General features: G+C 38.6%; 1 protein-coding gene across 1 annotated transcript in view; it reads left to right on the top strand.

Annotated features, from left to right (window-relative positions):
- Dtwd2 (DTW domain containing 2) overlaps nt 1-22,166 on the top strand; it is a 61,071-nt gene extending 38,905 nt beyond the window's left edge. Inside the window, exons 5-6 of the mRNA XM_036205010.1 lie at nt 15,644-15,772; nt 21,776-22,166. Of these exons, the coding sequence (XP_036060903.1) occupies nt 15,644-15,772; nt 21,776-21,946 (300 nt within the window). The 3' untranslated portion in view covers nt 21,947-22,166. The remainder of the gene's footprint in view (nt 1-15,643; nt 15,773-21,775) is intronic.
- The last annotated feature ends 373 nt before the right edge of the window (nt 22,167-22,539 follow it).

Raw genomic sequence — 22,539 nt, 5'->3', positions numbered from 1 at the left:
GTCTCAGGAGCCACAGATATCAACACAGACCCTGGATGTGGCAGGGCCATAGACCCAGACATAGCCCTTAGCTGTGGCCCTAGTTTGGTCAATACCATGACTCCAGTTGACAGCCTTGGCAATGTAAATTGGCCTGGTGCCAGCAGCTCAGCCTTCAGATGCCAACAGTGCCCAGACCACTGACCTCCACATGGGCTCTGGTGTCAACATGGACCAGGGACATCAACAGAAACCTCAACCATGGTAGAACCATGGACCCAGACATGGTCCTCAGTTGTCACTGCGGCCCCATGTCACTGTTCAGGTGACCCAGATTGGCAACAGTTTGGCCCTTGGATACCAACATGGCCCCAGGTGGTGGCTCAGACCACAGGCCCTGTACAGTCCCCCAGTGACAACAGGAGTGACAGATATCAAGTCAGGCCCCCTCAGCTGCTCAAAGGCCCCAGATCAAGACCTTAGTCATAGCCCAGGTCCAGACATCTCCCTGGACTCAGGTAGCCTGCTGACCATTCGCACCAGCCTGTTCCTCACTTCCCTCACATCTCCGAATCTGCTTCTCTTTCCCTACCCACAAACCATTCCACCTCTCCCTCTCTTCCACCTCTCCACCTTGTACTATCTCAAAACAATGGTGCCCAACCACTCAGTGCCAGGGCTCTTGGTGGGAGTCACAGGTGGTGCTTGGTTGTGTACTGCCCACCCCAGCTACAAGGGATGGTACAGAGCTGTTGCCTTTCCTCACTCCCATGCCCAGGCCTGGAAACCTCAGGCAGTACTTGGTATAATGGCTCCAAGTCTGGGAGGTTGGTGGGGCATCTGTGTCCATCACAGATTCAGGCGTGGGTAGAGCTGGTGGCTCCTGGGTGATTGTGGCCACCACAGATCCAGAAGTCTGGTAGGGTGGGGTGCCATCTGTGTCCATCACTTGCATTCTTTATGTTTATGTTTCATTGTATTTTTTTTTTTTGTTGTTGTTGTTGGTAGATTACTAAATCCATGAGAAGAGAAACTGTGGTCTTCTTATGTTGTCTTTAATAAATATTTTATTTGCATTAATGGGAATTGAGTCTAAGATCTCCTCCAGGCTAGGCAACTGCTGGATCACTGAGATATATTTTTAGCCCCTGTGGTAGTTTAAATGTAATTGATCCCCTTAACCTCATAGACAATGGTATTATTAGGAAGTGTGGCTTTGTTGAAGTAGGTATGGCCTTATTGGAGGAAATGTGTTACTGTGAAGGTGGGCTTTGAGGTCTCATATGCTCAGGCTATGCCCAGTATTGCAGATCACTTCCTGTTGCATGCAGGATCAAGATGTAGCTCCTCCTCTGTTTTCATCTCCTTCTCCAGCACCATGTGTGCCTGTATGCTACCATGTCCCACCATGATGATAATGGACTAAACCTCTGAAAATGTAAGCCACCCAATTAAATGTTTTCTTTTATAAGAGTTGCCATGATCATGGTGTCTCTTCACAGCAATTGAAACCCTAACTAAGACAGAAATTGGTACCAGGGACTGGGGTATTGTTGTGTTAGGTCTGACCATGTGTTTTTTTGGAGGAATTTGGACTTTTATACTTGGGATAGGAAAGCAGTAGAATGCTTTAAGCACTGCTTAATCAGCCATACTGGTAGGAGCATGAAAGACAATGGTTCTGGGAATGATTTGAACTGTAGGGGACTGGTTCAAGAGGTTTCAGAGGAGAAGAATTTTAGTATGTTGCCTAGAAATCATTCTTATGATAGTTTGGTGAAGGACGTGGCTGCCTTTTGCCCTTGTCTGAAGAATGTCTGAAGCTAAAGTGAAGAATTTTGAATTCTGTTGGCAGAGAAAATCTCAAAACATCCTAGTATAGACTCTGTTGTGTGGTTATTAGTGGTAACTCAAATGAAAAGGAACAGCTGAGTACCATGAAGTAGAATGGAGATAACACCTATGTTTAAGGAGATAAACAGATTAAGATATGGAATAAAGAAAGTGGTGACTTCATGGCAAGATTCCACCCAGCTAACTTTCCAACTTGTGAAAAGGAATTGAAGAAAAGCTTAGAGCCAGGTGTGGTGGTGCATTTCTTTAATACCAGTACTTGGAAGGCAGAGGCTGAGAGATATCTGAGATTGAGGCCAGCCTGGTTTACAGAGCAAATTTATGGAAAGCCAAGCCTAGACAGCAAAGGAAACTATTGAAAACAGAAAGCTGGTGAATATGTAATTGAACAAGGGGGTCATGGTCTAGGCCCCCTTCACCGCCCCCACAAGCAGAAGAACTTGGCAGCTTTGGCTATGTGGTTTTGGCTTTATAGTTAAAGACAGAAGAAGGGGTTACAGAATTTGCCTCCACACCAAGGAAAGCAGCTAAGGTCTGGAGTGTCCCTGAATGGAGGCCTAGAGAGGCCATTGTATAAAGCTGTGAAGTTGAAGCCTGGATTGCCTTGGAGACCCCAAGATAATGTAGATGACATAGCCATTGAATACCTGCTGAGGAAAGGTGCTCACAGGAAGTGGAACCAGTATTGGTGAAATTATTAAGGCCACTCCATGTAGTTAAAAGGGAGGTTTATTTTGTGGGGTAACTTACAAATGAAGGGATAGGTAGGTTGTAGGGTCTGACAAAGGTATGGTGCAGTCTGGCAGTGTTCTCTGGAGAACTCTGCTCAGTCTACTTCCAGAGTCCAGGGTCCAGGCACCAAAAGATCTTGGGTCTTCAGGGTCCTCTCTCAGCCCTGCCTTGTAGGCATGACCATTGCCAAAGCCTCAATTGGGGTTGGAACTTTCAGGCCAAGGCTGGAATGGCTACCCACTACAAACCAGCCCAAGAGAAAGAAGTATGTTGCAGTCAACAAATCTAAAAGGAGTTGGAGATCTCAAGAGTGTTTTGACATCATACATGGAGATGCAGAATTTGGAGTTCACCCAGATAGTTTTGGGCCTTGCATTGGTCCAGTGTTTCCTCACTGTACTCCCTTCCCTATGTTTTGGAATGGTAATGTGCTATTATTTGTTGGAAGTATGTGATCTGGTTTTTTACTTTATTTTATAGGGGATTACAGTTAAGAGATTTCATGAATCTCAGAAGAAATTTTGAACTTGGACTTTGAAACATTGTTGAGACTGTAATAGACTATGCAAACTTTTGATGTTGAACTAAATGCATTTTGCATTATGCTGTTGTTACAAACTTATGGGGGCCAGGGAGTGGAATGTAGTGGTTTGAAAGAAAATGGCCCCCAAAGGGAGTGGTGTTGGGATAATAGAAGTTAGACTTGAGGACAGCCTAGTGAAGCATTAAACTTAAAAAGTCATAAAATAGTTAATTTACTTCATTTATATTTATTTTTAATATATATTTGGCTTGTACCTTTTTAATGCTCTTTTGCTTTTTATCTTCTTACAAAATAAGAAAAATCTATATTAGCAGCCCAATTGGCAGTTTATGTTGGTCATGTTATTTTGTTTTCATTAAATTTATAATCATCAAATTATTTTTATATTATGTGGCATCCTTTGAATAATTACAATTATATTTTATTTCATAATTGCATTTTCTGCAGTCATTTAAATTATGCTTAATTTATTGTTTACTCTTGTGTTGCTTTTGTATTTCGGTCACAAAACAACCCAACCTAAACAAGGGTGAAAGATTGATTCCAGGTTCTCGGTTGCCTGGAATCATTGCTTTACTACTGTGGGCCTGGTCGGCTGAGTATCATGATGGCAGGTGTGCAGGGAAGGCTGGCTATTAAGAAATTAATTGTTTAATATTTTATTAGTAGCATGAAGATAGATCATATCAAGGTTTACCTAGGAGACTACAATTAAGAATTAATTTTCAAACATTAATTTTACTCTGAGGTTTTCTGTAGTGATGCATATTTTAAAAAGACTGTGACTTACCACTTTTTAATTTGATGCTGATTTCTGTGAATTGCTTTTAATTTCCTCACACGAGTGTGAGAAATGCTGTTTTGTCCCGCCCACATTGTTCTTCCAATGCCTGTGTTAGTGTTGGTTGTCCTCTTTGCCTGTTGGTGCCTGTGCAGAGAGCACCTGACACAGCAGGGCTGAGACTGCTCAGAAGCATGCACTGATGGACGCTTCCCTGAAGAGATGAGTTGTGCATTGTGCTCTAACGCTAGTACACACAGTGTGCTACCAGACATGCACCAGTCTCCCCAGGGAATCTAAAATTTTGGTATGTGTGAGGAAGGGGTCAGAGAGAACAGCAAAATGGTGCAAAGCAGGTTTTATTTGAAGGTCATTGGGTTTGTGGTCTTTGAGCTAATACAAGCTATTTAGAATAACTGGGAACTAGATGCCCTTGCTTGAGGCATTTAACCAGTTGGAGGTAGATGAGGGAGGTGTTGGTTTTCCTGATAAATAGAAACACATCTGTAGGCTTCTGTTTACTCAATAACAATCCTGTTTACCTGTTCAGAGATCTTCTATTGAGGACCCTGTGGTGGCCCACAGAGGCTATCTAGTGAGACCTTACTAAGGGTCAGAGAATCTGAGCTTGCTTTACCCAGCAGGATTGCTTAATGGAATGATTTGGCCATGGGCATGTTTACCAGGTGTTTGGGAGGGTCTACACTTGGCTGTATAGTATGCTTTAATCTTGCAAGGGGGAAGTCTTTTGCTTCTCCCCTTGGCATATTATATATATAAAGCCCTTTTGAACAAACCTCTGGGTGGCTGGTTATTGGCCCAGGGCCCTCCCAAAGCTATCCTGTGTCTTTGTCTTTCTCCTCATTGTCTAGATCTATCATCCTACCTAATATTTCCTTATTCCTTTCTCCTCCACCCAAGAACCTTTCGATAGATGGGAACAGGTTAGAGCTGGACTCTGGCAGACTCCCACAGGTCCTTGCCTTTTGGGGGCTCTATTTGGACCTTACTGTAATTCCTTTCATCTCTTCCCCAACTGCCTTTTTCAAATTTTAAGGAACATCTTTCACTCTTTGAATGATTCTGTGTTCGTGTTATTTGTATTTTTGGTTGTCTTATTAATATACAACATTATCTCTGGCTCTGGTGTTTCTAAGATAAGCAATATTCAGATTATATACTCATTATAGAGTGTCTATTTTATTTTATCTTTTTAAATCTCAACCTTTTTAGGTTCATTTTTTTTCATTTGGAAATAAAAATCTGGCCAGCATATAGAATTAAGGGCTAACATGCACCATAATGTTTGTTTTCAAGAATAACTATGAAGGGAAGAATTCTTTTTATAGAAATATTACAGGTTCTTATGACAAAAATGGGCTGTACTTAATATAGAAACATTTTCGACATATGATGAGAAATATTTCTTGTTTACTCACTCATTTGTAGCTCCTGAGAGTCTTTGTAGCCTTTCCTCTGAAGAACATGGAGAATCTTCAAGTCTTATACACATTCTTTACAGATATAAATTCATTCACTGCCCCATGTGAGTGTTGGTTGGTTTATTTTTAGTACTTGTGTCTGTACTTTAGTATTTATAATGAAATGACAACTTTATGGAGGTATTAGTACATGTTAGAAAATGATTTTCATCAATTTTATTTCATTCTTTAAATAAATTTTGAGGAGTTATAAATAAATACTGCTAATTACTTCATGTCATTATAAATTGAAACTCTGGGAACTTAAGCTTGAGAAAGCAGAAACTGGAATGAGAAAAAGGGTCTTTTGACTTCAAATCTCTCTGCCAGTCTTAATCTTTCCGAGGTGTCTCTTTGGTTTTTAGGGGCAGCTATGTGTCCATCTCTGTCCTGAGATTAAATTTGTTTTGTTTCTTTTTTTCCTTCACTTTGTCTTAGTTGAGGCAGCAGGGTACTTGACTTGCATTGGAGTTTGGATGATCTTAGTTTTGTATTTGGAGACCTGGGTGAAGCAGAACACTCATGGTTGAATCTGTGTTCCTTCATTTGTAATACTGTCTCTGGGTGAATTAATTTTAGCCCTGAACTCTGAGTTCACAATCTGCTTATGTCACTAGTGTCTTAGGTCACAGTACTCCACCCACTTGTTCAAGAAGTAGCACAATGGACTGACTCCCTCTAACTCTTCTTACCTGTCCTCGTCACTAGCTAGAGTGATTTTTGGCTGACCACTCCTTAGGTGTCACTGAAGACCTTGGAATAAGAAGTTTAGGTCACCTGCTTTAGGTGCAACTGGACAATCACACTCATTCATTCTTCCCCTTCCTTTCCTCAGTAGTGTATATTTACATTGGGGTTCTTAATGCTCTTTCATTTATGTATGCCACTTCATTATGATAATCCTAAACTATTAATTAGATACAGAATTGTTTGCACATAATGTTTTCCATTCATTTTTTTGCACTATTCTTGTTTAAACAACACTGATAATTCAGAATCTCTTAAAATCAATAATTCTCAATCTTGCATTTGTAGGAGCAGCTAAGACCTGCCAGTCATTTCCAGATAGATGGCAAGTTAAGTGAGGGTATGCATATTATTTTCCAGAATTAGAACATAGATTGAAATAAAGAAAGAGGTGGTTGGAGATTTATCTCAGTGGTAAGTACTTGCCTAGCAAGCACAAGACCCTAGGTTTGGTCCTCAGCTCTGAAAAAGGAAGGGAGAAAGGGAGAAAGGGAGGGAGAAAGGGAGAAAGGGAGGGAGGGAAGGAGGGAAGAGAGAGAGAGAGAGAGAGAGAGAGAGAGAGAGAGAGAGAGAGAGAGAGAGAGAGAAAATGAATTTAAGATTGGCTTTGAGAAACTGAAGTACTTAATGTAAGGGAGAGCATACACTGTAAAGGACACTGTGAATGTGCAGCCTGATGGATAGAAGGAACCAGGGGACTTGACAGCAGAGCAAATATATATATTTCATTATAGTTTCATTACAGTTGAACGCTGCTGTCAGATCAGTTAAAATGAGGACAGAAGTGTCGTCAGTTTTAATGACATGATAGTTGCTGCAGTGTTGTTTTAGTAAGAACAGTTTTAACGGAGTACAGAGATGGAGCCCACACAATCTGGCTTCAGAGGCAGTTGGACATGAGCTAACATAGAACACCGATATGGACAGTTTGGAGAGGAAAGGAAGGAAGTAGAAGCTGGTGGAATTGTGAGACTGGTGGGGGGGAGGTGTGTTACTACTTTATCCAAATAGGAGAGGCTTAAGCTTGTTTTTAAGTCAGTATGAAGGATTTAGTTAAAAGAGATCAAGGTAAGAAAAGGAATGTTTGATAGCATGATAGTATGTTTCTCAGAGAGTAGAAAGGATGAATGGAGGTGGTTTGAACATTTTCTTTTACAAGTGTTTTGGGTCACATGCATCTATTTTTTTTTTTTGGAGTAAATAAATACCTAAAAGTGAACTTTGTTTCTTATTTAGCTCTTTTCTTGGTTTTAGTCATTCTAACTGCAGTAGCTTATCCCTCATTGTGGTTTGATTTGCATTTGTGGTTTGATTGTGCCCCCATTATGATCACAGATGCCAAACATCCTTTTGTTTTTCTTCAAGTGTCTATCTAGCCTTTCCTCCTTGGGGGAGAATTTTTATTATTGAGATGCAAGACTTTTAAATATATCTACAAAGCACTTGTTAGATTTTTGTATCACAAATACTTATTTCAGTCTCAGACTTGCTTTGCACTTATTAATATTGATTTCTTAATTTTAATGAAGGCCAGTTTGCCCCATTATTAAGGTTTATATTATGATAATGTATTTTGATTAGCACTGAGCTATATTGTTTTGTGTTCTTGTTTATATAAAATTTGTGGATAATAGTGTGTGTATATGTGTGTGTATGTGTGTACATGATGTGTCACTGTGTGTCTGTAGAAGTAAGAAGGCAACTTCTGAGAGTTGGTTTTTTCTCTCTACTGCATCCTGGGGTCCTGTGGATCAAACTCAGATTATTAGGCTTGGCAGCAAGTGCCATTCATTACTTAGTAAGCCATATTGTCAGTCTCATTTTGTTTATTTATTAAATATTAGTGCCTTGATCCTATGTATCTTGTGAATTGCAGTCATACCTGAAAGGGTTTAGTAATGTGAGATGACTTGGCATTTGTTTTTAATCAACTGTAACTTTTAGAGAGCCATATTATTTTCTGATGATACATAAGCCTCTGACTGTCTACATTTTTGGAGGAGTACATTATTCAGAAATGTTTTGCATATCCACAATGAAAATAAGCTGTGCGCAGCAGTGTATGCGCTGTAGACCTCCATGCAACAGCTGTCACAGCTGGCAGCGTCATCCTAGAGAAGTACTGCATTAAATTGGTCCAGTGGACACAATTAATTCAGAAAAAGGAGCTATTTGCATGACAGGCATGGTTGGCATAGTTAGGCAGCTGGTATGATTATGTTCCTCAATTATGGGGCATGGTGGATAAAATTGTTTATGAAAAGATGAGGAGTGTATAGTATGAACAGATGGCTAAGAATACCCAACTCTCTAAGAATACCTTGCCATATTACTAGTAATTTTTTAAAGAATTGGAAATTTTTTTATATAGTTTGAGAAATACACTGAATACAAATGGAAGAAATTTATACAATAAACTGATTAAGAAGAAAAATGACATTAAAATGTATTTCATTGCTTTTAGAAATTACTAATGAATTTCATTGTTGGTTGGTTATAATAACCATGCAAGCAGCCTTTTCATTTCATAACTTTCATACTATTTACTGTAAAATACAACACTTTAAAACATTTTTCTTTTGTAGCCCATACAGTTTTCTGTCTCTCAGAACACACAAATGCACACACATGCACGCACGAACGCACGCATGCACGCACGCACGCATGTGCACATTCATAGATGCACATTCACAAATGCAGCCTGTATAAGCCACATTTTATGTACTTTTTACTGATTCTTAACCACTTTTTAGTATGCTCTGAGGCTACTAAAGGTTCTTGCTAAGTATGTATGTCCCAAATCAACTTAAAAGCAGTTCTTGCTTTTCAGATTTATTGAACCAAAAGCAGATAGGTTATATTCTATAATTTATGGGAAGAATGAAAAATTTACCATTTTCTAAAGGTTTAGTCTGAATCTGTGAGATAAAATTAGACAACTTTATGTCTCATCAGTGTTGGAGCATCTGTTTTAAAGTGATCAGTGTTTCTAGCCTAGATTAAAGCTAGGGAAGGAATGTTTATTCTTAAGTTCAGATTCAGATCCAAATGTATTTCAGAAGTTCTAAATGGTCAAGAATGAGTGTGTGTTAAGCTTTTGAGATGAATAGTTTGAGGACTGAAGGGGATGTATTTAACTTTTCATTAGCACTGTAGGGAAGTCGTGGATCTTGGAGGAGAATCATCACCTTACTAAACCAACACAATCCCTACCTACATTCTAAATATTTGTCCTGAAATTGACAGATGATTGTATTTTTCACCCCTCATTAAGGAAACTTCTCTTTGCAACAGATGGAGACCATTGTATAAAGCCACAGCCCATTAAAATGCTGTCATGGAGCCCAGTCTCAACTGATATGTCTGTAATATAACTCCTACACCTGAGGTTCAGGGATCATTGCAGAAAGGGGAGTGGAAAGATAGTAGGAGCCAGCGGAATAGGAAAAGAACATCAGTAGACATTCCGAAGTGGACTGGATGTGTGTGTGTGGGAGGCAGTATCATGAGGTCTCAAACCTACACAAAGAACTATAGGCAGTTCAGGAATGCTGAGAGCAGGAGACTGGGAGAGAAAGTCTTCCCCAGGGAGAGCACACCAATTGGTTATTCAGTACCAAATGGTCATATAGCGCGCACACGTAACCACATGACATGAGCAGGTTGTATTTATATGTTTAGGAACACACACCCACCACCACCACACCAACAACAACAAGAAAACAAATAGAGGCCATGAGTTTGAAAGAGAGCAAGAAAGGTACAACACACGTGGGAGGGTTTGGAGGGAGGAAAGGGAAGGGGGAAGTGATATATTATTATTTCAAGAAATAAAATTGTTAAATTTTCATTAGCAATGTAGTAGTCAGGTGTCACTGAATGACTTTTTCAAACCGTACACACACACACACACACACACACACACACACACACACACACACACATATACACACATATATAAATTTACAAGGGTTATGAGATTAACAAGGGAAACAACAACATATTTTTGGAACCTAGCAATTAATAGGGGCATTTAATTTTTTTTTTTTTTTTTTTTTTTTTGAGACAGGGCTTCTTTGTGTAGCTTTGCACCTTTACTGGAACTCACTCTGTAGCCCAGGCTGGCCTCGAACTCACAGAGATAAACTTTTTATTTTATTGTTTCTTTTTTTTTTTTTTCCTTGACAGGGTTTCACTGTATGTCCTTGGCTGTCCTGGAAATCATTCTGTAGATCAAGCTGGCCTTGAACTCAGAGATCTGCTTGCCACTGCCTCTCCCAGGTGCTGGATTAAAGGCGTGTGCCACTACTGCCCAGCAATGGGGACATTTTTATAAATGAGCCTTATAACTACTAGGGACATAGCACTGTTCAGTTTTTCTATAATGTATCTTCTAGAAACTAAGAATTAGGTAGGCAAAAAATCTTTGTCTTTGTTTTTTAGAAGAGTATATGCTTCTCCTTTGCCACCAGTATTTTCTGTGGTCTTTTTAAATTGTAGTTTTATTTATTTATTTATTTTTAAGACAGGGTTTCTTTGTGTAGCTTTTGGAGCCTGTCCTGGAACTCAATCTGTAGACCAGGCTGGCTTCAAACTCACAGAGATCCACTTGTGCTGGGATTTAAGGCATGTGCCACCACCGCCCGACTTGTAGTTTGATTTTAAAAGGAATTTGTTTAGTTACACCATTATCTATTTTGATAATCTTACTCCGTTTGGGTAAAAGGGCTAGATTAAAAATATATTTTCTAGTAAGTTTTGAATACTACTTTTGGATTTTGGATTTGAGGTGTGTTTAGGCTTGCAGATACTAGTTTAAATTGTTTTTCAGCCTAGAGAGCAAAAAACAAAATCAAGTAAACAATGATCCCTAATAATTTTTCAGTCATCTTAAGTATAAGTTGGCTAATAAAATACGTATTTAAAAATACACTTAAGACTTGATCTGTTTCCTAGTTGTTAGAATTCTTCCTCAAGTAGCTGCTGTTAAGTCATCTTAAGTATAAGTTGGCTAATAAAATATGTGTTTAAAAATACACTTAAGACTTGATCTGTTTCCTAGTTGTTAGAATTCTTCCTCAAGTAGCTGCCGTTATGTCCTTGTATCTTCTGATCTTTCTAGATTTCCAGTTCCTCTTGGATTAGAGTCATATATATTAGTACTAGTGAATACTTGATCATTTGCTATTTTACATGCATGTTTACATTCAACAGAACTCTAAATTCATTATAGTATACCCTTTTCCTGTGCTTTATGTTACATAAGCAGTTGACCTGAACTTTTAGATGGATTGTTCAGGAAACAAAATAAAAGTGCTTGTATTGGTAGAAAAGATTTAAATGTAGCTTTTAGTTCTTTAATAATATAAGAAACAAACTTTCTGAACAGAACACTGATGGCACAAACACTAAGAACAACAACTAATAAATGGGACATCATGAAACTGAGAAGCTTCTCTACAGCCAAGGACCCCATTGACGATTTAGACAAAGCAGCAGGCTATATAATGGGAAAAGACTTTTACCAGCTACACATCTGACAGAGGGCTAATACCCAAAATATATAAAGAACTCGAAAAACTGGACATCAAGAAAACAAACAACTCAATTTAAAAATGGGGTGTAGATCTAAACAGAATTCTCCAAAGATGAAAGACAGATGGCTCTGAAACACTTAAAGAAGTGTTCAACATCCTTAGTCATTAGGGAATGTAAATCAAAGCTACTTTAACATTTTTGTCTTACACCCATCATAGTGGCCAAAAGTAGTAAAAAAGTGACAGCACATGCTGGTGAGAATGCAGAGTAAGGAGAACACTCATTCATTGCTGGTGGGAGTACAAGTGTGTACAGCCACTATGGATATCAGTGTGATGGTTCCTCAAGAACCTAGGAATTGATCTACCTCAAGATCTAGCCATACCACTTTTGAGCATACACCCAAAAGATATTCCTAACTTGCTCAGCTGTATTCATTTATGCCCTATTCATACATAATAGTCAGAAATTGGAAACAGCCGAGATCAGTGGATGAATGGGTAGAGAAAATGTATATTTACATAATGGAATATTATTCAGCTGTTAAAAAATGAAATCATGAAATTCACAGGCAAATGGATGGAGCTAGAGAAACTCATCCTGAGTAAGGTAACTCAGACTCAGAAACACAGATATGCTATGCATTCACTTTTATGTGGATGTTACCTGTTAAGTCTTCAAAAAGCATGCTATAATCCCTAGAACCACAGAGGTTAGGTATAGAGTAAGAGTCTAGTGGGGAGGGCTGAATCTCCCTACAAAGAGAAAATGGGTAGATGTAGTGGGGGCCTGGAATCAGAAAATCAAACAGGAAGGCAGAGTTAAGAGGGGTTGCAGGAGGGAATATAGGGAGAGACAGTTAAAACTAAGGGCCATCAAGTAGGTGGTATGAAAACCTAATATAGTAGATGCTTCCTGAAATTTATTCATGTATGAAGGTGATTTAATGAAATGGCTGAATAGCAGGGGAGATGGAGTGCAAACTGGACAGCTCTCATCACCAAATGAAGCTCTTAGTACTGGGAATGGGTTATATCTAATTGAGTTGTTGGCCACAGGGACCCCAAACAATATAGGCTATTGCCAAGGTAATTGGTAGGTCTCCAAAAACTGATGATAGGGTCCTCCTATTGCTGAAGACAAAACTTACACAATTCATTGAACATGGAGAAATCAAGTTGGTTCCTACAGAATAGTGTTCCTCGTACTGAGAGGTACTCTGCACACCACCAATGGAGAAAGGTAAACACCAACCTAGCTACAAAGCCTGTCACCTACAGGAATGACCTGCCTGCAAGATATATTGGTACAATGGTGGCATAAAGCTTATGGACATAACCAGTATCTCATTGGATTTAAGATCTACTCCATGAGCTGGAACCCATCCCCAACAGTGCTCAGGTGGCCAAGAACTTAAGACTGGATAGGTCAGGGACCTAAAGGAAAACCAAATACCACTGTCCTGCTAAAGGAATAGTGCAATGAAATGACTCCTATTGACTTCCTGCTATACTCATAGACCAGTGCCTTGTTCAGCCATCAGCAGAGCAGCTTCTTCCTGCAATAGATGGGAACAGTTACAGAGATCCAGAGACAGACAATGTGCAATTGGTATACTCAGCCTTAAACAGATGCCTTCATCAAATCCCTCCCCATCTGGGCTCAGGGAACCCCATGATAAAGGAGGAGGAAAGAGTATAAGAGCCAGAGGGGATGACACCAAGGAAACTCCTGAATATGATAGGACAGATGTGTATATGAACTCACAGAGCCTGAGGCAGAATACATAGGACGTGCAGAGGGCTGCATCAGATTGAGTTCCAGCACAAAGAGAAGCAGTCTTAAGCCCCTGTCACTAACCCAGAAGCTATCTCCAAATGATAACCACTCACAAATGAATTAAACTTATTTTGAACATGTAAACACAGAACATTTACATGGAAGTTCACAATGTAGGAATTTACCCCCAAAACTGAGAGGTTAAAACTTATATATGGAAGTCATCAAATGTATTCTTCATACAGTTAATGTAAATGCTGTGACATCCTCTCTCAGGAAAGAAATTCTGAATCATATACATGAAAAGCTCAATCCCCTGCATTTTCTTATGATTTTCTAATTGATACTATATAGTTAAAAAGTATTGAGGAACAGAATTTTTCTTTTTAAATGCCTGAACAGATAACGTATTTTTTCTCCACACTGAGTTTTGCTAGTATGAGATTTTAATTTAGTCAAAGAAGTAACATGTTTATTTTTATTTATTTTTTATTGTTTTTTTTTCCAGTAACCCTCCACACACACCACATACCATACCACACAACACACACACACACACACACACACACACACACACACACACACACACATACGTTTAAATCTTTATCCTGCATATGGGAGAAAACATGATGTATTTGTTTTCTAGGCCTTTTTTTGCTTAACATAATGATTTTCATTTGCATCTGTTTTTCCTACAAATGTCATGATTCTATTTTTTTAAGCTGCATAAACTTCCATTGTATATATATACACCACATTTTAAGTATACAGTAAGTCCTTTGTTTTACATTGAAATTCTTATTTTTTCCTTTTATTGAAAATAGATTTTTCTTACATAATATATACAGTTTCCCCTCCCTCTACTCCTCCCATTTCCTCCCCATTTTCTTTACCATTCAGATCTTTCTCTTTCTCTCCTATTAGAAACAAACAGGCTTCTAAAGGATAATAAAATATAGTAAGATAAAACGAAAACAAACACGTTGAAATAGGACAAAACAAACAGAAAGAGAAGAGCCCGAGAAAAGGCCCAAGAAACATGTCAACACAGAGACCCACTCATTCACACACTCAAGAATCCCATAAAAGCACTTAAATGAAAACCATAATATATACAGAAGGGATCTCTAGGGTAAAAAGAGAGAAAAAATATAAATAAAATAAAACAAAATGTAATATTTTATAAAACCAAACCAAAACAAAAAACCCTGACACAATATTATGAGACAAGTAACTTCCAAAGGTGCCATGGAGTTCATTTTCTGTTGGCCATCTACTACTGGGCATGCAGCCTGCATTTAAGAGTCTTTTTTTCCCCCTCAGTGAGACTCCCTTGGAGAAAATGAAAATTTCATTTGCAAACAGTTATCACTTAGAGATAGCCTCTGGATTATCATTGGGGGGGCATATGTCTACTTCTTTCAGTCCTAGGACCCTAACATGCAGACCTGTGCAGGCCCTGTGCATGCTGCCTCAGTCTGTAATACAGTTCATATGTGTGTGGATCCTGTGATTCTTTAGAGGGCTTTGTTTCCTTGGAGTCCTCCATCCCTTCTGGCTCTTATACTCTTTCTGCCTCCACTTCCCACAGGGTTCCCTGAGCTCTTAGGGGATAGATTCAGTGGAGACATCTTGTTTAGGGTTGAGTGTTCCATGGTCTCACTCTTTGTATACTGTCTGTCTATGGGCCTCTATGTTTGGATAATGGTGTTAGTTTTTTGGGGGGAACATAAAGGGAAGGTAATACTCAAGCCTGAGTTGAGGGCTTCCTGCATGCCCAGCAAGGGCTGTACCACTGAGCTGTATCCCCAGCCTCCTGTTAATTTTATTATTATTTTTTTATTTTAGCTACTCATTGGGTCATTTGAGTGCTATGCCAAGGACCTGTTTGCTATTCTTATGTATTCTTTTGTGAAGTGTGTCTTCACTTTTGTCTTCACTGGAGGGTGCTACTGGTGTCATTTGGGGTATATAGAAATCTGAATGTATTTTGGGTATCTTTTCTTTGTCAGATATCTTTTTGTAGCTAGACTCTTGCTTCTGCTATCCAACAGTAACAACTAAAGGATATGTGCCTATGTGACTTATATACTTAATATTTCTAAAGTTGCAATTTTAGGTGGAAGGTGAATGGGATTTAAAATATATGTTTCATAGTTTTAAATTTAAGATGAAAATTATATTTTATTGCTTTGCTTTTGGTTTCAGGTGCAGTTAAAAACCAGCATTTGTAGTCAGTATGTAATTCGGATGCAACCCACTAGCAGGTGCCTTTCTACCCTAGAATGTGCTGCTGCTGCTCTTTCCATCTTGGAGAAAAATAACTATATACAAGAGGTATGTGGAAGTCAGAGTTTCTTAAAAGTAGGGTTGAATGTTATTGAGAAAATTTAGACATGCGTCACTTGTAAATTGTGTAAGTCACGTGAAAAGTGGAGTATATCTGCAGTAGATATTTATGGACTTTCATAATCTTCTTCCTCTCTGGTATTTTACTGTGTTGGTTTAATCATTCCAGATTGCATTATTTAAATATTCCCACTAAGCTGTGCAAACAACATTTTTAATTTGCTAAATTGCATGTGAGTAGCACAGCGCTCAATGGAGTTTTTTGGCTAGATTTTTCCTTTAGTGTTCTCTACTTCTTTTTTAAGTAGTTTGTATTCTCTGGTGATCAGCTTTTTCCTTTTTAATTAAAAGAACATTCTCTAGCAATATTACTTGTTTGCATTGGTGCCTTTATTTGAGGAGATATGCTAATATTCTGTTTACTTTATTAAACTTGCTTAGAGTGTAAAATAGGTACTTATATGGATAGAATATGAAAAAGATTTAACCTACAATCAACATTATATTTAATTCTCATAAAATTCTAGTGATTACATATATAACTAATAATTATCAGCAGAGAATAACATTTCATTGAGCTTAGTAATATCTCAGTTTTTGGGGACATGTTAGAAACTTCATATTTATAGCAAAAGAAAAGTCTAGTAAAAATAACTTTTAAGGTGGGTTATGAAAAATAAGTGAACTGTGGGGCCTGCTGACAGTCAGCTGGGTAGCTGGGTAGAGACGTGCAGATTGAAGAGACACTGAAGAAGACAGAAAAGAGTCGAGAGGTCTGCTGGTCAATGCTGGACAGCCCCGAGTTGATTTCCCAGCCAGTTTATATACAGTTTTGAAGGACAGAGGTAGAACAATGCACATCACGGGCATTCAACCACTATCTGTCCTGCCTTGTGTCAAGCAGCTGGCAGTTTCTTTTCTATCTCAATATACCTCTGCCTGGCATCAGCAGCCTGCATCTAGCTAGATAGTGTGTTCCTTCTTGTGGGCTAATCAGGTCTTTCTCACAGCCCTTCAAGGAGACTCTGTGGGCTAATCAGAACTTTCTCACAGCCTTGGAGCAAACAAGTTTGAACTCTATTGACTCAGAATAGACTTCAGATTCAAGCTGGGAAACTGAGTTAGTTGTGGGCTCCCACAGTGAACTATTACTTCTTACTCAGAAAACAAATGTCAGAGGATGACAGGTAACAGATAGTTGGTAACTCCTTCCTCACACATGGCACCACACAGGCATGCCTGCACATAGACAGCTCTCTCCTGCCTCATCTTCCTCTCACTGTACAGTATCATTACTGGGATGAGACAATACCTTAGCCATGAAGGAAATTTCTGCAGTGATTAAAACCTAACCAGAGTAACTGGAAGTTGTAAAGACGTGAATCCTGAAGAAAACGACAACAACAAAAATATCTCCAGAGTTTGCAGAGCAGTCAAGGAGTGTGGGGAGCCAGGATTGAGAGCTTTGCTCTTCCCAGGGCCTTGAGCTTTTGATGGAAGTTGTTTCATGATGAGGCTTCCTTTGGATCTGGACTGTTCAGCTAAACACTTCCACTCCCCATGTGGTCTTTGAGAAGAACACTTCCCAGCACTCCTGGTTCTGTGCATTGAATGACCAGGGCGCCCCAGACACTTCTCTTCTTCCTTTACTGTGACTTTTTCCTATCTGTGTAACTTTATTTCCATCTGTTCACCACTTTTCCTTCTTGATGAAACCAGAAACATTCAGGGATGACATTGATTCCTACTAGATTATATGTGATGGTTAGTGATATGATACCTTAAAAATAAGAGGAATCTTTATCATGACCACACAAGACTTGAATAACCTATGTAGTAAGTATATCATCTGAGAATAAGCAATGGCTAAAGTATAGAGTTGTGATGGGACCCCACATGTCCTGAACTATTCCTTATGGATGGATTGAACATAAACTTTCATAGTAACAGTAAGGGCCTAGAACTTTTATTCTGCTTACTTTGGCCTTCAGGAATAATCACATCATAGTGGCCAGTAGAGAAACAGTGTCTGACAATCATCCGTGACTTCAGTGATTCTAATATACTTGGTAGGAGCATGAACAGGAGACCCGTGTAATAAAACATCTCAAGTTACTTATTATAGAAAATAAATTTGCTTCCAGTTAATAGTATAAGCTGTTTTACTGGAAGTGAACCCTAAAGCCAATCTGTTAAAAATTAGTTTAAAAAATTAAATAGCACACTTTGTGGAACACAGTTCCTATCTTCTGTGACAGTGGGTATATTAGTTCTTCCTTGGGAGGAAAGCTATAGTGTATTTCTCCTAGAAAACTTTGAGATCTTGGAAAACAGTTAAATATTGTATGGCTTATAGACATCAGGCTCCTCAGAATAAACAGATTTAATGTAACATTGCTTTTCAGTCTTTTGCTTCAGCCCCATCCTGTATGCTGGGGCAACTTTCAATCACAGGAAGTAGCTGGATGTGAGAGGCTGTGAGGGTATGGCTCCTGGAGCAGAAGTACAGGCTTTGAAGTCAGTTTGAATCGCAACTTCGTCACCTGTTGTCAGCATGGCTTGCCAGGGGCAGTTGCATAATCTCTTTTTGTACTTGCTTTTCCTTTTAAACTTGTATAAAAATGGTTACCTAGGCTGGGGATGTAGCTCAGTGAGAAAGGACTCACCTAATGTGTTCAGTCTCCATTGCCTTACTATTGTAAAATTAAGTGAGGTGTATTAATTGCTACCATTGTAGCACCTTTGACTTTCTATGCATCTCCAATTTTGATAGATCAATGAAAGTTTTAAACTACAACTTGATAGATTTTATTAGTCTACTGCAGTGTTTACCAGGGAGCCTTCACCTTCAGGTTTATTTTTGCTTCAAGGTCTTCCTTTATGTGGGAAGTTTTACCTTACAGAATTTCAAAGTGTAAAAAGCTTTTAGCTGCATGTAAATTTAAGAACTTTAGCTCTGTCCAGCAAGCTGTGACAACACACATGAAGACAAAAGGATCCACATAACACTTATTTTCCCCAAGTAAACACTTAGACACAAACTTGTTTTATAAATAGGATTTTCTTATGTACTCTGACTCAAATCTGATATTTTTCTTTATATTAGAAGCATTATCATTTATTGGACATCAGGTAGTGGTTTCAACACTATAATTGATGGGGTCTAATATATCACCTCACTGTTATGATAATAACTCTTTTAGGTAGACTTTATTTACCTCTCTTGAAGCACATAACTAATATATGATAGCATCATCAAGTAGGCTTCAGTCAATTAAAATGGCATGGAATGGCAATGCTTTAGTGCCTCTCTGCATGCTGCTTGTCCAGTGGGAGTGCCAGGAGGGCTTCTAGAGGCTCATGCAGGTGCTTAGGGACCCAGGGTTATGGAAAACTATCCACTTTCATAAAGAAGAGGCCAGAGAAATGGTAAATTCTGCATTACTTATAATACTTTTACCCAAAGACAACACACAGTACTTGAGCTCCTCAGATTTCATTAACTAAGTCTACTTGATCTATGTTGCTGTGATAAATTACTCTGACCATAAGCAAGGAAGGAGTTTATTTTAACTTAAAAATTGCAGTCCATCACTAAGGAAAGTTAAGACAGAAATTCAAGTAGGAATTTGGAGCAGAAACCATGGAAGAATGCTTCTATGCTGGCTCACACACAGGCTCAAGATTAACAAGTTTTCTTATACATCTCAGTACCACCTGCCTAAAGAATGGTGTCACCCACAGTGGGCTGGGCCCTCCTCTATCAATTAACATCTACCACAGACCTATCATTAGGGTAATGTGATCTGGAGAATTCCCCAATTGATACTCCCTTCTCAGATAACTCTAGGCTGTGTCAAATTGACAATTAAAACTAAGTAGGACAGTGACTATGCCTAACTTCAAAAAATGTAAACTGATCATTTACCAAGACAAAAGTTACTTTATTATTAGTGACCGCAACAGAGATTAAATGAGAATCTGGTTTAGATCTTTCTGTTACTTAAGTAAATTTGATAGAACCTTATCTTTGGGATGTCAAAGTTGGAGGTGTTTGACCATAATATTAGCATTGTTCTGTGAAAGTAAATGTCAGAACATGAAGATACTTTTAAGTTGCTTCTATCTGTATATAGTCGTATCCAGTTTCCTAGAGACCTATCGTGTTTTAACGTTCAGTCTGTCCATTGAGTTGACTATTAAGTAACATTAATACATTTTTCTAGTTCCTTTCCTGTCTTTCTTATTAAAAGAAACAATGAAAACATATGTGATGGGCTTTCTACAATAGTGAAAACATACCTAATGGACTTTGAACAATAATGTTGTGTTCAGGTTTCCAAAATACTTGTCTGTTTTTTCTTATTGGTGTATATCAAAAAGGGATTGTGTGTGACAGCATTTAAAAACAAAAGTAGTGGTTAAATCAATTTTTAAAAAAACTTCTGTAAGTGCATCATGCGATAGTGGGCAGTCCTGAGTTTTAAATGCAGTTTGGAAAGGACATCAAGAACCCATATTATGGTGCTGGAGATACGGCTCAGCAGTTAAGAAGAGCACTGGATGTTCCGTTAGAAGACCCAGCTTTAATTCTCAGCATCCACATGACAGCTTATAGCTGTCTGGACCTTCAATTCCAGGGGATCTGATGACATTTTCTGGTGCACAGACATACATGTAGGCGAAATACCCATACACATGAACAAACACAAAAAGCCTACATTTTTCTGTCTGTCCATTATCTTCTGTGATTGGCTTTAATTGTCACATTTATTACTGACTGATCATGATAGTTGCCCCACCTCTAATAATCATATTCTTGACAGGAAAGGGGGGGGGGCAAAAAAAAGCCTATGCTACCTAAACCTCTTGGCTTTGAGTGCCTCTAAAAGCCCATTCCAAGTGACTTTTAGTTACCTCTCATTACTCATTGTTTTATTAGTAGATGGGCACAGTGCTTTCATGAATACAATTTGGGTTCTATTAATAACAATAAAAATAAATGGTAGGGAGAAGCAATTATCAGGGCCTGCCATAATGTTTGATATTTCATTGTAAAGTAAAGCCCCTTTATATTTTATTTATAAAATATACCTTATATTTTGTATATGTGGGGGAATAAATTTTCACACAGACCCTTTGTCAATTTTTTCCCGAGGCAGGGTTTCACTGTGTAGTGCTGGCTGTCCTGTCACTCACTCTGTATAGACCAGGCTGGCTTTGAACTCAGACATCCTCCTGTTTCTGCCTCCCAACTGCTGGGCTTGAAGGCATGTGCCACTACTGCCTGGTTCAATTTTTTCCTTTTTAAAAATTATTCTTTAATGGCCTTTTCAACCAAAACCTTTGCTATTCTTACATACAAGGAATCTGACCCAAAAATGTGTTTAAAATACGATTTAATCTTGTTTTAGCTTTTGAACTTGAGTAACCTTACATACAGCATGTGTTCCAGTTGTATGACAGCCATCTCTATTAACTCACATGTGAAGCCAGGTAACACACCAGTATTATTTGCTTGGCTCTGCAGAAACTTATTTTAGGCAGGGCATAAAATTACAGTATCTCAAGTGTACCTTGTGTGGCTCTGTCACCTCTGTGTCTTCCATGGATTGATGTGAGGAAGACTTTGTTGTCACCATGGAATTGTTTGTGTCAGTGATTGAAATTCAGCTAATGTGGTGTACCTATCTATCTGAATGTTTCCTTTAATCAGCTTGTTAACTAATTAAATTATAATGACACATTTTCATGTCTATCTAAATAGTGTATAAAACTTAAGTCAGACTCTATTTCCTATATGGAAAATCAATATAAATCCTTTTATTAGAATCTGTGAATTTAGAGATAATTATGAAGCATAGAGTAGTTATTACTTTTCACAGTCAAAAGCAGTAATAAAAAAGAACATGTAATTGTATTTGAAAGAAAAATATAGATAGAATACAAGTTGCCACAAATACGTTTTTAGTATCTTTTTTTTCTTAACAGACTTTGCTTCGCCCTCTTCAAGCGTTATGTTCTTTCCAGCTTCAGCACGGTGCTCAGATTCGCCTCAGCAAGGAATATCTTCTGAAAAACGGATTATATCCTAAGCCAATGCCAAAGAACAAACGCAAACTCAGGAAGATGGAGCTGTTGATGAACAGTGTTAAAATTTAGCCCAGTGTCCCCGTGGTGCTCCTTCACCTGTCTTTAGCTGACAAGACTTTGTAAATATTCCCCCAGTTTAGGCTTGAGGGCTTTGACTCCGAAGAAGGAATGCTGGCAGGCACTTGTGCAGAAAGAGTTGGTCTGCTAAACAGCATCATGCAGCACACTTCCACCCACTCTGAAAAGCAGTCTTTTGTTTTGTTTTGTTTCTTGTTTTTTTGGGCCAGGTTTCTCCATGTAGTCTGTAGACCAGGCTGGTCTCAAACTCATAGATCCACTTTCCTCTGCCTCCTGAGTGATCAAAGGTGTGCTCCACCACCATACAGATACTGTATTTGTTTTTTAAATATGTGCTTCTAATACATTGTTTTAGATCTCTTCAAAATACAATTAGTTGTTGGTCTAGAGTGAAGAGCATGTATAAAATGAAGCAGCTCTGCGTGGGAGCAGTGTTGTTTCCATCAGCGTTTGTGGATACCTAGGTACATAGAGATCAGTGATGGCATATGCCCTGCATTAGTGTCAGCTTTACTGTGAAGTAAGTGGCAAAAGAGGGTTACTTGTCTTGTTAACTAGTGTAAAGGAAGAGGGAAACTTGACTG

The sequence above is a fragment of the Onychomys torridus genome, chromosome 13, assembly GCF_903995425.1.
Source record: "Onychomys torridus chromosome 13, mOncTor1.1, whole genome shotgun sequence".
Lineage (NCBI taxonomy): Eukaryota > Metazoa > Chordata > Mammalia > Rodentia > Cricetidae > Onychomys > Onychomys torridus.
Note: the sequence above shows the minus strand (reverse complement) of the source record. Positions and strands in the feature narration are given on the sequence as shown.